Consider the following 17,833-nt stretch of genomic DNA (forward strand, 5'->3'; position numbering starts at 1 on the left):
TGGGACAACATGAAACGAAACAACATACGAATAATAGGGGTACCAGAACAACAGAAGGATGAACAAGGATTAGAAAACCTATTCGAAGAAATAATATCAGAAACTTCCCTGAGGTGGGGAAGAAAAAAGTCACACAAGCCCAGAGAGTCCCAAACAAGGTGAACCCGAAAAGACCCACACCAAGACACATCATAATTACCATGGCAAACGTTCAGGACAAAGAGAGAATCTTACAGGCTGCAAGAGAGAGACAGAAAGTTACATACAAGGGATCTCCCATTAGATTGTCAAATGATTTCTCAACAGAAACACATCAGGCCAGAAAAGAATGGACGGAAATTTACAAAGTGATGCAAAGCAAAGGACTGAATCCAAGAATACTCTATCCAGCAAGGCTATCATTCAAACTTGAAGGGGAAATAAGAAGCTTCACAGACAAAAAAAGGCTACGGGAGTTTATCACCACCAAGCCAGCAATGCAAGGAATGCTAAAGGGACTGGTATAAAAATAAGAAATAAAAAGCTCAGAAAGAAAACAGCCACACAAAAAAAGAAATGGCTACAAACAAGTACCTTTCAATAATAACTTTAAACGTAAATGGACTAAATGCTCCAATCAAAAGACATCGAGTGGCTGAATGGATAAAAAAACATGACCCATACATCTGCTGTCTACAAGAATCCCACCTCATTAGAAGGGACTCACACAGACTGAAAGTGAAAGGATGGAAAAATATCTTTCAGGCAAATAGAAAGGAAAAGAAAGCGGGGGTAGCAATACTTATATTGGACAAAATAGACCTCAAAGTGAAGGCCATAACAAGAGATAAGGAAGGCCACTTCATAATACTAAAGGGATCAATACAACAAGAAGATATAACTCTGGTAAATTTATATGCAGCCAATGCAGGAGCACCCAAATTCATAAAAAAAAACTCCTGGAAGATATCAAAGGAGAGATCGACAACAATACAATCATAGTAGGGGACTTTAATACACCACTGACAGCACTGGATAAGTCCTCTAGACAAACAATCAGCAAAGATACAGCAATCCTAAATGACTCACTAGATCAGATGGACTTAATAGACATATTCAGAACACTTCACCCCAATGCCACGGAATATACATTCTACTCAAGTGCTCATAACACATATTCAAAAATAGACCACATATTGGGTCACAAGCAAAGTATCCACAAATTCAAGAAGATTGAAATCATAAAAAGCATCTTCGCATACCATGATGGCATAATATTAGAAATAAACTACAATAAAAACAACCCAAAATACTCAAACACCTGGAAGCTGAATAGCATGCTATTAAATATTGATTGGGTTACCAATGAAATCAAAGAAGAAATTCAAAATATCCTGGAAACTAATGACAATGAAAACACAACAATCCAAAACCTATGGGACACAATGAAAGCAGTCCTGAGAGGGAAGTTTATAGCTCTACAGGCCTACCTCAAAAAACAAGAAAAAATGGTAGTAAATCATCTAATTCTACTACTCAAAGAATTAGAAAGAGAGTAACAAGAAAACGCCAGAGTGAGCAGAAAGAAGGAGATAATAAAGATTAGAGCAGAAATAAATGACATAGAGACCAAAAAAACAATACAGAAAATCAATGAAACCAAGAGCTGGTTCTTTGAAAGGATAAACAAGATTGACAAACCTCTAGCCAGACTCACCAAGAAGCAAAGAGAGAGGACCCAAATAAACAAAATCAAAACGATAGAGGCGAAATAACAACAGACCCCAGAGAAGTACAAATGATTGTTAAAAAATACTATGGACAGCTCTACTCCAACAAACTAGACAACCTGGAGGAAATGGACAAATTGCTAGAAAAAAACAACATTCCAAAAGTCAATCAGGAAGAATCTAAAAATCTCAACAGGCCAATAACTATGGAAGAAAATGAAGCAGTCATCAAAACGCTTCCATCAAACAAAAGCCCAGGACCAGACGGCTTCACAGGGGAGTTTTACCAAACATTCAAGGAAGAACTAAAACCTATCCTCCTTAGACTACTACAAAAAATTCAAGAGGAAGGAACACTTCCAAGCTCATTCTATGAAGCCAGCATCACCGTAATACCAAAACCAGATAAAGACGACACAATGAAAGAGAATTACAGGCCAATATCCCTCATGAACATAGATGCCAAAATCCTGAACAAAATCTTAGCAAATCGGATCCAGCAGTACATCAGAAAGATCATACACCATGACCAAGTAGGATTTATCCCAGGGATGCAAGGATGGTACAATATCCGCAAATCAATAAACGTGATACATCACATAAACAAATTGAAAGAAAAAAACCACATGGTCATATCAATTGATGCAGAAAAAGCATTTGACAAAATTCAACACCCATTTTTGATAAAAACTCTCAGCAAGGTGGGAGTAGATGGATCATACCTCAACATAATAAAAGCCATATATGACAGGCCCACAGCCAACATCATACTCAATGGACAAAAACTAACACCATTTCCCCTAAGAACAGGAACAAGACAGGGATGCCCCCTCTCACCACTCCTGTTCAACATAGTACTGGAAGTGTTAGCCATTGCAATTCGGCAAGAAGAAGAAATAAAAGGCATCCAAATTGGAAAAGAAGAGGTAAAACTGTCCTTATTTGCAGATGACATGATATTATACATACAAAACCCTAGAGACTCCATCAAAAAGCTACTAGACTTAATACATGAATTTGGCAATGTAGCAGGATACAAAATTAACCCCAAGAAATCTGAGGCATTTCTATACACCAATAGTGAACTTTCAGAAAGAGAGATTATAAAAACAATCCCGTTTACCATCGCACCAAAAAAATTAAGCTACCTAGGAATAAACTTAACTAAAGAGGTAAAAGACCTCTACTCAGAAAACTACAGGACGTTGAAAAAAGATATAGAGGAAGACATAAACAGATGGAAGAACATACCGTGTTCGTGGATCGGTAGAATCAACATCATTAAAATGTCCATACTACCCAAAGCAATCTATAAATTCAACGCACTTCCCATTAAAATACCAACGGCATACTTCATAGATCTAGAACGAACTCTCCAAAAATTCATCTGGAATAAAAAAAGACCCCGAATAGCTGCAGCAATCCTGAAAAAGAACAAAGTAGGTGGGATCTCAATACCAGATATCAAGTTGTATTACAAAGCCACTGTTCTCAAAACTGCCTGGTACTGGCACAAGAATAGGCATATAGATCAATGGAATAGAATAGAGAGCCCAGAAATCGGCCCGAACCAGTATGCTCAATTAATATTTGACAAAGGAGGCAAGAACATTCAATGGAGCCAAGATAGTCTCTTCAATAAACGGTGTTGGGAAAATTGGACAGATATATGCAAGAAAATGAAACTAGACCACCAACTTACACCATACACAAAAATAAACTCAAAATGTATAAAGGACTTAAATGTACGACAGGAAACCATAAAAATTCTAGAAGAATCCAAAGGCAACAAAATCTCAGACATATGCCGAAGCAATTTCTTCACTGATACAGCTCCTAGGGCACTTGAAACTAAAGAGAAAGTGAACAAATGGGACTACATCAAAATAAAAAGCTTCTGCACAGCAAAAGAAACCATCAACAAAACAACGAGAAAACCCACTGTGTGGGAAAACATATTTGCCAATGTCATATCTGATAAGGGCCTAATCTCCAAAATTTATAGGGAACTCATACAACTTAACAAAAGGAAGATAAACAATCCAATCAAAAAATGGGCAAAGGACCTAAATAGACACCTTTCAAAAGAGGACATTCAGAAAGCCAAGAGACATATGAAAACATGCTCAAAGTCACTAATCATCCGAGAGATGCAAATCAAAACAACAATGAGGTACCATCTCACACCTCTCAGACTAGCTATCATCAACAAATCAACAAACGACAAGTGCTGGAGAGGATGTGGAGAAAAAGGAACACTTGTGCACTGCTGGTGGGAATGCAGACTGGTGCAGCCACTATGGAAGACAGTATGGAGTTTCCTTAAAAAACTGAAAATGGAACTCCCATTTGACCCAGTGATCCCACTTCTAGGAATATATCCCAAGAAACCAGAAACACCAATCAGAAAGGATATATGCACCCCTATGTTCATAGCAGCACAATTCACCATAGCTAAGATCTGGAAACAGCCTAAGTGCCCATCAGTAGATGAATGGATTAGAAAGCTGTGGTACATCTACAGGATGGAATACTATGCTGCTCTAAAAAGGAAGGAACTCTTACCATTTGCAACGTCATGGATGGAACTGGAGAGCATTATGCTAAGTGAAATAAGCCAGTCAATGATGGAAAAATACCACATGATCTCACTCATTCATGGATAATAGAGACCATTATAAACTTTTGAACAATAATAGATACAGAGGCAGAGCTGCCTCAAACAGATTGTCAAACTGCAGCGGGAAGGCCGGGGAGGGTTGGGGGGCTGGAGGTAGGTGGGTAAGATATCAACTAAAGGACTTGTATGCATGCATATAAGCATAACCTATGGACATAAGACACTGGGGGATAGGGGAAGCTAGGGGACTGTCTAGGGCGGGGGGATAAAATGGACACATATGTAATACCCTTTGTAATACTTCAAGCAATAACAAAAAAAGAGTAGCAAACAAAAAAAGGAAAACAAAGAGAAAATAAAAAAAGAGCTAGCGAAATAATAATAAAAAAATAAAAATGAAAAATTGAAATGTCATTCCTTTGGCTGGCTTAAGTTTTCTGGAATGTCTGTGATTTTTTTTCCTGTTTCTGGGACTGAAGGCCCCTCTTTAGGCCAGAACCTGTTAACTCCCAGGGACTGATCAGATTATTTTATTATTTTTTAATTATTTTTTTAATATATATTTTTTAAAAATATTTTTATTGATTTTTTACAGAGAGGAAGGGAGAGGGATAGAAACTTAGAAACATCGATGAGGGAGAAACATCCATCAGCTGCCTCCTGCACACCCGCTACTGGGGATGTGCCCACAACCAAGGTACATGCCCTTGACTGGAATCGAACCAGGGACCCTTCGGTTTGGTCCACAGGCCGACGCTCTATCCACTGAGCAAAACCAGTCAGGGCATAATCAAATTATTTTAATCCTTTGTACCATTCAGGGTGGAATCTGGGTGTGGCTGTATTCCTTGCTTGGGGACTGGAGGGAGGGGTTATATCCTCAGGAGAAAATGGCTGCCCAAGTCCTGGGCTCAGGCGTGACTCAGCACACAACTTGCTGCCACCTCTCTTGGACCCCCTTCTCTCCCCAGCCTCTCCCCAGATTCCACTCATCCACACCTTCTCCAGCTCCTCAGCATGGGTGAGTGTCTGTATCCGAAATCTCCTATGAACAGGGTTCAGTGAAAAGAAAAAAAACAAACAAAAAACAACAACAACAAAAGAAAACAAAACACCAGCCACAGAAACGGGGAAGACTGAGTCTCTGTGAGCTCCTCTCTTACCGGCACTGCATGGTCTGGTCAGCGCTTCAGGCTGCCCCCTCTGGGCTCAGTCTTTCGTAATTATGGCACCCAGATCTCAAATCCCCCAGCGCCAACAGTCCTGCGGATCTCCTTTCCTCAGTCAGAGGCTGTGCCTGTCCCAAGGGACGCGACTGGGTGCCGCGAGGTTTCCCTCTGACCCTCTGGGCTCAGAGGTCTGGCAAACTTTCCTGCCCAGATCTCTGGTTTTTACCTTTCCAGGGGAACTCTGCCCTTCCCGCCTGCAAACTGTCTCACCAGCTGAGTCTCCTTCACCAATTCGGGGTGGGTGTTATTTGTTTCAGCTGCTCATTCTATTTGCTCCGGGACAAACCTTGGGACGCGTCTGCCTATTCCGCTGCCATCTTCTTACTTCCTTAAGAATACTTTTTATTCTTCAATTTCCCATTATGTATTCCTTTCTTTCTCTTTCTTGTCTTCTTTTTCTTCCTTTTCTTTCTTGCTTTCTTACCTTCTATGGGTGTTCCCTCCTTCATTCCCTCTTTCCTTCATTCTCTTTATATTTCTTTCTTTCTATTTTGAATACTATAGTCAAAAGTACCAGATTAATAACTATTTGTCAATAATAGCAGTGGGCTGTAGTGATTTAGGAGTGTCTCATCTAAGTAGGGCCTTCATCAGCATTCTGAGTTTCCCCAGAATAATCTTAGTAGAGGGCAATACCTTATTTTTACAAGTACACTTTAAAATTATTTCAGATACAAAAATGAACCTAATGTTTAACAGGTTGCTCTGAATGTCAGTGGACTGTAGAAAGGTTCCATGATATTACTGTGCTTTGACCTTGATTTACCTCATACTAAGATTATGCTTGTATAGCAGAAGTACTGAAGTAGAATGAGAGTGGATACCCCAAACATACTTGCATATTTGCTTGTATATTATATATAATGTCTTCATGTCTTAATTTTTTATCTAATACCCCCACTACTGTGTATAAAAACTGTATAATATGACTTCACTAGTTTATAAAAAATTTTTACTCATAATATGCCATTACAAATTAAAAATTGAACACACAATTGATTTTAACTGTCTGTGGTTACAGTTATATGTTTCTGAGGGGCATAATCCAGGAGTAATTTCTATATAAAGATGGAAACTGTTGCAGAAGACCGGAGAAAAAACAAGCCAAGCTTAGAGAAAGGGAGTTACATTTTATTATTAAATTCTGTGCAGGCCCAGAGAAAAATGTGTCTTTCAAATTCTGGGTCCCCCAACATGGAAGAAACTCTCTTTATTTATACTTTTTCCAGTCCTTTGTCTCCCAAATGTGGAATGAGACTTCCAGGCCTTCTGAGAAAGATGGCCTGCATGCTGGGAAGGGGCCATGAGACCATATCTCAAGACCTGGCCTGGTGTCAGCACTGACAACTCTGTCTGGGGCATAGTTTAAGGCCTCTCTGGAATGGGAGTAATCTTATTTTTCTTATTATTTAAGCAAGCAAGCATTTACAGAAGCCATACTATCAGGGTTAAAATTTCAAACATCAGTTTTTATATAAGATGGATGCTTCAAAAGAATCTATACAGTGTCAGAAATTTAAATCACATTGTGATTTATTTGAATACTTAAGAGAAAATATATATGTAAGAAAATGACTTTAAGTATTTTTATTGTTATTTTCAAATAAATCACTGAGATTACCTTTACTAATAATACATACTCATTAACTTGTTTTGTTCTGGGTGTGCTTTTAAAATTTAAAGTCTAATTAAACAGTCATTTATGGTTGCACAAATATACTTCCCCATGGCCCCCACGACCAAAAAACCTTGATTTAGCTGATTTCTACACTTTATTTTTATTTCAAATTAGTGACTTGGAAAAACCACTGATTAATATATATTTTTAAAATCCTGTAGCTAACCCGTAATATTGTAAAATAAATGTTCAGTTCATTGCTGAGCAAATTCTAGTGTTAAATATCATTTTTTTCAGAAATAGTACCACAAACGACCTCTGAGAAGTGGCATAAATCTCTGAAAAGTAATCAAGGATAAGAAAATTATCTTCCCTTTCTTCTCTCTGGGATGTCCAACAATGTCAATGTTCTTCTCTACAGGATTGTCATATTCAGCTGAACTGAACTTGAAAATGAACTTTTATTACATTTACGTTTTAAATTGGTTGTGTAGAGTTTAAAGTCTCAAAATATAGAGAAATAACATTATAGGACATTGAAAATATTTTTAAATAAACTGAATATCATAATATATTTAGTTATTATATAAAAATAGTTTTTTCTTTTCTTAACTTTTTTTAAAATTTTATCTTATTTTTAAAGTATTACAAATAGTAGTACATATGTCTCCTTTTTTCCTCATTGACCTCACCTACCCCCTGGCACATGCCTTCACCCAGTATCTTGCGTCCATTGGTTATGCTTATATGCATGCATACAAGTCCTTTGGTTGATCTCTTACCGCCTCACCAACCCTCCCCTGCCTTCCCGCTGTAGTTTGCCAGTCTGTTCGATGCTTCTTTGCCTCTGTATCTATTTTTTGTTCATCAGTTTATAATGTTCTTTATATTCCACAAATGAGTGACATCATGTGGTATTTATCTTTCACTGACTGGTTTATTTCACTTCAATGAAAATATTGAGCATGATTATAAAATCAGTTTTCTAGGGCCTTGAAAATTAAGTATTAATGTTGATATTTTATTTATAAAACAATTTGGGCTTATAGCTTTCTTTATTTATAGAATAAAGATATAACCTACACAGAGTAAAACTTACTATTTGGATTCTTATAGTGATGGAATTATTCTGCATCTTGTCAGCATCATTGTCAATATTGGGATATTATAATATAGTTTTTATAAGATGTCACCATGGGAGAAACTGGGTGAAGGGTAAACAGGATCTCTGTAGTATTCCACATAACTGCAATAAATTTGCAGTAGTCTCAAAATACAGAGTTTAAGAAAAATTACTCTTTCACATATAGTTTTGCAAGCTTTGACAAATGCATACAGTCTTAAAACCATCACCATCATCAAGATATTAAAAGTTCCATCATTACCTTCCAAATTTCCCCATTATAAGTTAACTAGAGGCCCATTGCATGGTGGGGGGCGGTCCCTCAGCCCGGCCTTCGCCCTCCTACAGTCCAGGAGCCCTCGGGGGATGGCAGACTGCTGGCTTAGGCCTGGGGAGCAGGCCTAAGCCATTAGTCGGACATCCTTAGTGCTGCTAAGGAGGCAGGAAAGGCTCCCGCCACTGCCGCTGCACTTTCCAGCCATGAGCCCGGCTTCTGGCTGAGCAGTGCTCCCCCTGTGGGAGTGCACTGACCACCAGGGGGCAGCTCCTGCATTCAGCATCTGCCCCCTGGTGGTCAATGCGCATCATAGCGACTGGTCGTTCCACAGTTCGGTTGACTTGCATATTAGCCTTTTATTATATAGTCCTCTCTTTACCCATACACAATGACCAATCTGCTTTCTGGCCCTATGCTTGCCTTTTCCACAATGTAAATAGACTTTAGCATATATAATCTTTTGAATTTGGCTTCATTTACTTTGTGTAGTAAATTTGACATTCATTCTTATTGTTGCATGTATCAATAATTTTTAAAAAAATTGCTAAGTAGTGTTCTATTTTATAATGGTGCCATGGTTTGTTTGATCCCCAATCCAGGGGCATTTGGGTTATTTCCTGTTTAATTCATCAGTAAGGGATAAAGCCACCATAAATATTTATGTACAAGTTTTACATGAACATTAGCATTTATTTCACTTGAGTAAATACCAAAGAAGTGGGATTGCTTTGTCATGTGGTAAGTTTAAGTTTCCCTTAATGAGAAACCTCCAAAATGTTTTCCAATGAGTCTGTACCATTTTGCATACCCATTAGCAATGTATGAGAGCTCCAGTTGCTTTGTATGTACCCATTATTGTTACTTCCAGCATTTTTTATTTTAGCTCTACTAATGGGCATGTAGTAGTATCTCATTGTGGTTTAACTTGCATTTCCCTAATAACTAATGATATTGATCGTCTTCTTATGTATTTATGTCTTTATATATGTGTCTGTTCAGATTTTTCTTCCATTTAAAAAATTGTTTTCTTATTATTGAATTTCTGAGTGTTTTAATATACTCTGAAGTACAAGTCATTTATCAGATATGTGATTTGCAAATGTTTTCTCTCAATGTATAGCTTCTTTTACACTTACTGAATGATAACTTTGAAAATCAGTATTTTATTTCCATGAAGTTCAGTTTTCAACATTTTTCTCTTACAAATTATACTTTTGATGTTGTATCTAAGAAATTCTTTCCGAATCCAAGATCACAAATATTTTCTCTTATATTACTTCTGGAAATTTTACAACTTTAAGTTTTACATTTCACATTTAGTTCTGTGATTCATTTTGAATTAATGTTTATGTGTAGTTTGAGGATATATTTTTATATCAATATCCTATTGTTCTGGCACCATTCGTTGAAAAGACTGACATTTCTTCATGAATTGCTTTTAAGCCTTTGTCAGAAATCAATCCACAATATATAGCCAGTTTCATTATAATGCAACACCTGTGATCTTAAAAATTATTGCATTATGCATTATTGCATAATAAAAAGAATAGGGCTTATGGCAAAAATGGGGTTAGAGGCTTAGCAGTAATCTAAATGACCAGTGACACATTTGAGAAATGTAGGAAATGAACAAAAATGATAGCATTGTTTTACATGTTCTAAATTATTAAGGTTACATAAATATTACAATAAACATGCTACCTTAACTTGGAAAATCCTTAAATTTGCTTGTAGAATTAACGTAAGAAAGTTTGTAGTTTGTACATTATTATAAAATAGTGGAGGGTAGATTATCTGGAATTGAGAGGAAAGTGTAGCACTACAGGTCAACAGAAGTGTAGCACTACAGGTCATCATAACACACATGATGAGCTGAAATAGTTGGTAGATGTTTGTGGTGTGTGTATGTATGTATTTCTACTTGGCTTGGATCAGCTAGGTGCAATTTTTTTAGTGTTTTATCTAGGGCTTCTTGCAAACAAAATTGCACATAAAATTTGAGATTCAAATTTGTGTTATCCTCAAATTGCTTCCTAATGTATCAATTCCATTGGATAAAATTTGCATTTATAAAACAAACATTATAGCAGAACTGACTGTATGTGTCAGTCTATTCTTGGATGCTGTCCTGTTCATTTATTTATATCTATATGTCTAGCTTTTCTTCAATACCACACTGTCTTGATTACTGTAGGTTTATAATAAGTACGGAAGTTAGTTAATATAAGTCCTTTGAATTTGTTATTCTTTTTCAAAATTGTTTGGCTATTCTGTTGTCTTTTAATATAAATTTTAAATTCAACTTGTTGATTTCTAGAAAATAAATCTTGCTAAGAATTTTATTAAAGATTAATTGAATCTTTAGATCAGTTTTGGGGGAACTGACATCTTTAACAGACTTGATTCTTCCAAACCATACACATAGTATATCTCTCCATATACTTAGATCTACTTTGTTTTCTTTCATCAATGTTTCAAGTTTTCATTGTACAGATTTGCATATACTTTGTATACTTAGACCCGTGAATTTCAAGGGTGTGTTTTTGTTTTGTTTTGTTTTGTTATTTTGGCAGTATTATAAATGGTACTTTTAAATTTTCAACTTCTAATTTTTCATTGCTAATACATAGAAATAAGATTATTATTTATGTATTGATACATTTAGTTCTTTGAAGGCATTAAACAAAAATGGAAAGACACCAAAGCCAAAGCAAAATAAACTTTTTCAATATTTAAAAAAGTTTAAGTTCTAACCTCTTTTTTGTCTTACATTTTAAACACTATGACAGCTTTGCTTTAATTATTGTTGTCTCAAAATTGTTGAATGATATTCAAGTATAGACATGAAGAAAATATGTTTTGAGATGATATGTAACTGAGAAATCTTTAAATTGCTCTTATTATTAAATACAGCCTATTTTCCATTATTTGTATCATAGCTTAAGAGTAATTACAGTCCATCCATGAATAATTTTAAGGTTTAAATACATAATTTTGTTTCTTTTGGCATTTTCTATTTTCTGAAGATCTTCAGATATATTTTTTGTGTAACAATGTTATTACAGATTTTGGACTCAGCAAAGAATCAGTAGATCAAGAAAAAAAGGCCTACTCATTTTGTGGTACGGTGGAGTATATGGCTCCTGAAGTAGTAAATAGGAGAGGTCATTCCCAGAGTGCTGATTGGTGGTCATATGGTGTACTTATGGTAAGTAGTGTTATTTTAAAAAATTCTGCTAATATAAAATTAATACTGCTTAGAACTTTAATTTATTATCTATCCATTTTTAATACAAAAGAAAATATAGAATTTTAATTTAAAATTTGTGAGATTTCAGGTAAGAATAGAGTTCTAATAATTCATGATTATCATTTAAAAAGTTGTGTTTAGCTAGCTGTTATACAATATGAATTAGGATTTTGGTGTTCTGATTTCTTTTTTTTTCAATTTAGTAATATTTATTTATTTAAAAAATTTTAATATTCACAAAATTGCAGTTCCCCTATACTCCCTCACTTTGCCCACCTCCACCCATCTGTGCCTCCCCATCCCTTGGCCTTCATCACCCTATTGTCTGTGTCTATGGAGTGTGCATATATATTATTTAGCTAATCCCTTTACCTTCTTTATCCAGTCATCCTCCCTCTCTCTTCACAGGCACCAACCAGACTGTTCCATGTATCTATGATTCTGGTTCCATTTTGTTTGTCAGTTTATTTTTTTCATTAGATTCCAGAGGGTATTTGTCTTTCTCTGACTGGTTTATTTTGTCTAGCATAATACTCTCCAGGTTCCTCCATGCTATTGGAAAGAGTTAGAGTTCCTTCTTTTTTATAGCCATGTAGCATTCCATTGTGTAAATGTACCACAGCTTTATTATCCACTCATCTGCTGATGGCACTTGGGCTGTTTCCAGCTCTTGGCTATCCTATCTAATAAAAGAAAAACATGGTAATTAGTGTATGACCGCTACCCTTCCCATTGGCTAATCAGGGTGATATGCAAATTAACTGCCAGCCAAGATGGCGGCCGGCAGCCAGGCAGCTTGAAACTAACATGAGGCTTGTTTGCTTCAGTGACGGAGGACTCCAACGTTCCCTGCCTGCCTTGCCGGCCTCTGAGCCTGCAGTTTGACACATTGTAACAAATATAGAAGCTAAACAAAACCCCAGAAACCTGCTTTCAGCGAGCCGGGATCTCAGAGCTGGAGTTATACATTGTTTCGATTATAGAACCCAAACAAACCAGATACCTGCGTTCAGCAGCAGAGGCCTCAGAGCTGGAGCCAGAGCTAAAGCTGGCCCAGAATAAAAAAAAAAGAAAAGAAAAGAAAAGAAAAGAAAAAAAGGAGCAGTTGGGAGCTTCAGCCCTCAGCCCCTCACCCAGACTGGCCAGGCACCCCAGTGGGAACCCCCACCCTGAAGGGTGTGTGACCAGCTGCAAACAGCCATCATCCCCTCACCCAGGCTGGCCAGGCACCCCAGTGGGGACCCCCACCCTGATCCAGGACACCCTTCAGGGCAAACCAGCCAGCCCCACCCATGCACCAGGCCTCTATCTATATAGTAAAAGGGTGATATGTCTCACAGAACTGGGATCAGCGGAGCCACGAGGCCTCCCAGCACCAGGATCAGCGGAGCCGAGAGGCCTCCCAGCACCAGGATCAGCGTGACAGGGGTCAGCGCCCAAACCCCCTGATCGCCCTGTGGCTTTGTGTGTGACAGGGGTCGGGTCCACAACCTCCCTATCCTCCCTGCTCTGTTTGTGACAGGGGAAGGCGCCCCAACCTCCTGATCAGCCCTGCTCTGTGCCTGATAAGGGGGAGCTCCCCAACCCCCTGATCGCCCTGCAGCTCTGTGTGTGACAGGGTGCAGAGCCCCAATACCCTGATCGGCCCTGCTCTGTGTATGACAGGGTGCGGTGCCCCAACCCCCCCCTCATGGGCCCTTCTCTGTGTGTAACAGGGTAGAGTCATAACCACCCCATTGGCCCTGCCCTGAGTGTGAGAGTGGCAGCACCCCAACCCCCTGATCCGCCCTCCTCTGTGTGTGACAGGGGCCGGTGCCCCAACTCCCCTATCGGCCCTACTCTGTGAGTGACAGGGGGGGGGGCTCCTCAACCCCCTGATGGGCCCTGCTCTGTGCGTGACAGGGGGGAGCTCCCCAAACCCCTGATGGGCCCTGCTCTGTGCATGATAGGGGGGAGCTCCCCAACCCCCTGATCAACCCTGCTCTGTGCGTGACGGGGGAGCTCCCCAACCCCCCTGATGGGCCCTGCTCTGTGCGTGACAGGGGGGAGCTACCCAACCCCCTGATCGACCCTGCTTTGTGCGTGACAGGGTAAGGAGCCCCAACCCCCCTGATGGGCCCTGCTCTGTGTGTGACAGGGGGTGGCGCCACAACCTCCCCATCGACCCTGCCTTGAGTGTGATAGGGGGTGGTGCCCCAACCCCCCAATCGGCCCCACCCTGAGCATGTCTGAGGGTGGCATCGCAACCTCCCAATCTGCTCTCCTGTGTGCATGACAGGGGGCGGCGCCCCAACTCCCCAATCGGCTCTGCTCTGAGCCCAACCAGGGGCTGCACCTAGGGATTGGGCCTGCCCTCTGCCACCAGGGAGCAGGCCTACGCCAGCAGGTCGTTATCTCCTAGGGGTCCCAGACTGCGAGCGGGCACAGGCCAGGCTGAGGGACCCCACCCTTCACCCCTAGTGCACAAATTTTTGTGCACCGGGCCTCTTGTTGTCAATAATGCTGCAATAATCATAGGGGTGCATATATTCTTTCTGTTTGGTGTTTTGAGATTCTTAGGGTATAGTCCCAGAAGTGGGATTGCTGTGTCAAAAGGCAGTTCCATTTTTAATTTTTGGAGGAAACTCCATACTCTTTTCTACAGTTGTTGCATAAGTCTGCAGTGTGATCAACAATGCACTAGGGTTCCCTTTTCTCTATATATTTGCCAGTCCTTTTTGTTCATTGGTTTAGTGATAGCAGATAAAGAAAACAAACTGGTGGTTACCTGAGGGGAGGTTGGTGGTGGATGGGTGAAAAAGGTGAGGGGGATTAAGAACTACAAAAAATAAGTCATGAGTGTGTTATAATACATACAACATAGGGAATGACAATAATATCAGAATAACTTTGTACAATGATAGATGTTTACTTTTAAGGTATACAAATGTTTATCATTATGTGATATATATGAAACTAATTTAAGATTGTATTTCAACTATAATAAAAATATAAAAATATACCAGTTTTTAGATTTCAGAATACTATGTTTAGTAATCATATGGCACTTTAGTTATTACAGAATTTAATACCTTACCATATATTTTCTTATAGTCAAACTAGAGACCCAGTGCACAAAAATTTGTGCACTCGGGGTGGGAGGGGTTCCTCAGCCCAGCCTGTGCCCTCTCACAGTCCGGGACCCCTCGGGGGTGTCCACCTGTTGTCTTAGGCTTGTTCCCCATGGGATTTGGCCTAAGCTGACAGGCAGACATCCCTCTGGCAGCCCAGGAGCCCTCGGGGGATGTCCACTTTCCAGTGGGGAGCAGGCCTAAGCTGCAGTCGGACATCCTTAGCACTGCTGAGGAGGCAGGAGAGGCTCCCGCCACCACCGCTGTGCTGGCAGCCATCAGCCTGTCTTACGGCTGAGCAGAGCTCCCCCTATGGGAGCGCACTGACCACCAGGGAGCATCTCCTGCATTGAGCGTCTGCCCCCTGGTGGTCAGTGTGTGTCGTAGCGACCAGTCATTCCCAGTGGATCTGCTGTTAGGATCAATTTGCATATTACCCTTTTATCATACTAGTAGCCCGGTGCATGAAATTCATGCACATTAAAAGGGAAATAATTGCCCTAACTGGCTTAGCTCAGTGGATAGAGCATCGGCCTGCAGACTCAAGGGTCCCAGGTTCGATTCTGGTCAAGGGCATGTACCTTGGTTGCGGGCACATCCCCACTGGGGAGTGTGCAGGAGGCAGCTCATCGATGTTTCTAACTTCTATCCCTGTCCCTTCCTCCCTGTAAAAAATCAATACAATATATATTTTTTTAAAAAGGGAATTAATTAGCAGAGATATTTTAATATTGCTATTTGCCCCTTCTCTATAACAGAAGTGTGAGAGATGAAAGGAAATTAGCAAAATGTATATGAAAATAATATATAAATTTATTAATAAATAAACAGCAACAAAAGGATATAACAACAAAAGAGGCATGATATAAAAACGACAAAAACATGATATGAGAACAACAAAAACATGATATGAAAACAAAAGTGATGCCAACAATGACTGATCAAGTGATTAAACTTATTTTAATATCTCCCTCAACACCACATTAAGAGTGAAAACACTTTCAGAGTGCTTGACTAATTTCCCGTGTGTTGAAGTACTTAGAACTTTAACTGTAACATCACATGCTCTTCAAAATCAAGAAAAAGCAGCATATAACTGACCATGTGCAAAAACAGGTTCAGGTAGGAATATGCCTACTTTGTCTAGAGTTTGTCCTTGTGATTTATTAATAGTCATCACAAATGCTGGCTTGACGGGAAACTGCCATCAAATCAATTTAAATGGGAGGCCAGTGTCAGATGGGGACAAATTAATTCTTGGAATCAGAACAGCCTCTCCCTCTGCAGATCCTGTTAATACTTCAGCTTTGATAATGTTAGGTCGTAATCTTTTGATAATAAATCTGATACCATTACAAAGACCCCATTTACTATTGAGATTTCTCAATAGCATGATGATTGCACGCACTTTCAACTTTAATTTATGACACGGCATTCCCGAAAGAGTAATACTATTAAGAAATTCGATGGAAAAATTTTCCTTTTCAGCATCATCTGTGGAATCAATGGAATCATCACTCAAATATGTGTGAAAATCTCCATCGAGTATTCCAAATTTTCTTCATTTAATTTTTGAACATGCTCATTTTTTGGACAAATAATTGCACATTTGGATATATTTTTAATATTATCTATAGCAGTGGTTCTCAACCTTGGCTGCACATTAGAATCACCTGGGAATCTTTTAAAAATCCTGATTCCTGGGCCTCATCCTCCGGAAATTGTTTCTTTGTTATGGGCTGGGGACACAACATTAGTAACAAAGAAACAGTATTAAACCTTCATTGTGGGGAGCCGCTACAGTGTTTTGGACAGGTTCAAGCCTTGGACTGATGAGAGGACACAGTCCTCTCATTGCCATGTGCAAGTCCCAACTTGGAGGGCAGGGCCTTTCTAGCACAGTTATAGCCAATAGCTGTAGTTGTAAGCTTGAACCTATGGTCCGAACAGGTGGCCCCACATGCCCGAGTGATGTAGGCTTGATAGAGTTCAGGTGCATGTAGTTGAGTAGGATTAAAACCCAGGAGAATGTTGTAAACATCGTGGTCACGCCCTTATTTTGCCTGGTAGCATCTGCTATAAAATAAAGGCACAGCTGTGGGCGTGGTTGCTGTCTCAGAGAAGCAGCTTCCCACTGAGACCCAGCTTTCATTCTCTTGTCTGTCTTTTCTAAGCCTTTCAGCCGCCCCCACTCAGGTTCACCCTTGGCTGTACTGGCAGGGCACACTTTAGAAAGATATGCCTCCACACTCCCAGAGCAGGTTCCTGCCTCAAACCCCACCCTTACAGAAAACAGCTCCAGGAAACAGCTTGGGGGAGGGCACAGCCATTGCCAAGACAACCCCTGCAGGACTGACTTCCTTCCCCTTGGTCGTGGAGGTTCTGGTCATGATGAACACCACCCAGGGTTTTTATATACGTAGATAGGATTGTTTCAAGCATGTCCCTAGAAAAATTATAAACGTTTTGAGGAGAGCAACCATGTGCTATACTACTCTTTGTCTTCCTCAATACCTACTACAGCTGACATACTGATTAACTAATTTAGTATAAGATTTAGCATATAACTTGCAGTGTTAATTAGGATGATATATGAATGACTATTGAATTAAATAGTTTGCTTTTGAAGCTTGATAATACAGTTTGCCTATTTATCAATGCATAACACTCAATATGACACATCAGTATATTAAGTACCCATTAAAAAACTGGAATTTAGGGAAAGCAGTTGTGTGGGAACAGACTATAAGTGCATTATTTTACACTTTCCATGACCTAAGAATGCATACAGTCCAATTGGGAAACAATTGGAGTAGCTAAATAAATTGCCCAAAAGTACCTTAGGAATTCAGGATAAAATTAATATAAGTCGACATAGGAAAATTGGAGGTGAAAAC

At 39.4% G+C, this 17,833-nt stretch overlaps 1 protein-coding gene across 1 annotated transcript in view; it reads left to right on the top strand.

The window, feature by feature from the left end:
- The window catches only part of RPS6KA6 (ribosomal protein S6 kinase A6), a 201,726-nt gene that overhangs the window by 114,044 nt on the left and 69,849 nt on the right, over positions 1–17,833 (top strand). Inside the window, exon 9 of the mRNA XM_081115464.1 lies at positions 11,642–11,784. Coding sequence (XP_080971590.1) covers positions 11,642–11,784 — 143 coding nt within the window. The remainder of the gene's footprint in view (positions 1–11,641; positions 11,785–17,833) is intronic.

Source organism: Myotis nattereri, assembly GCF_964212035.1.
Source record: "Myotis nattereri genome assembly, chromosome: X".
Lineage (NCBI taxonomy): Eukaryota > Metazoa > Chordata > Mammalia > Chiroptera > Vespertilionidae > Myotis > Myotis nattereri.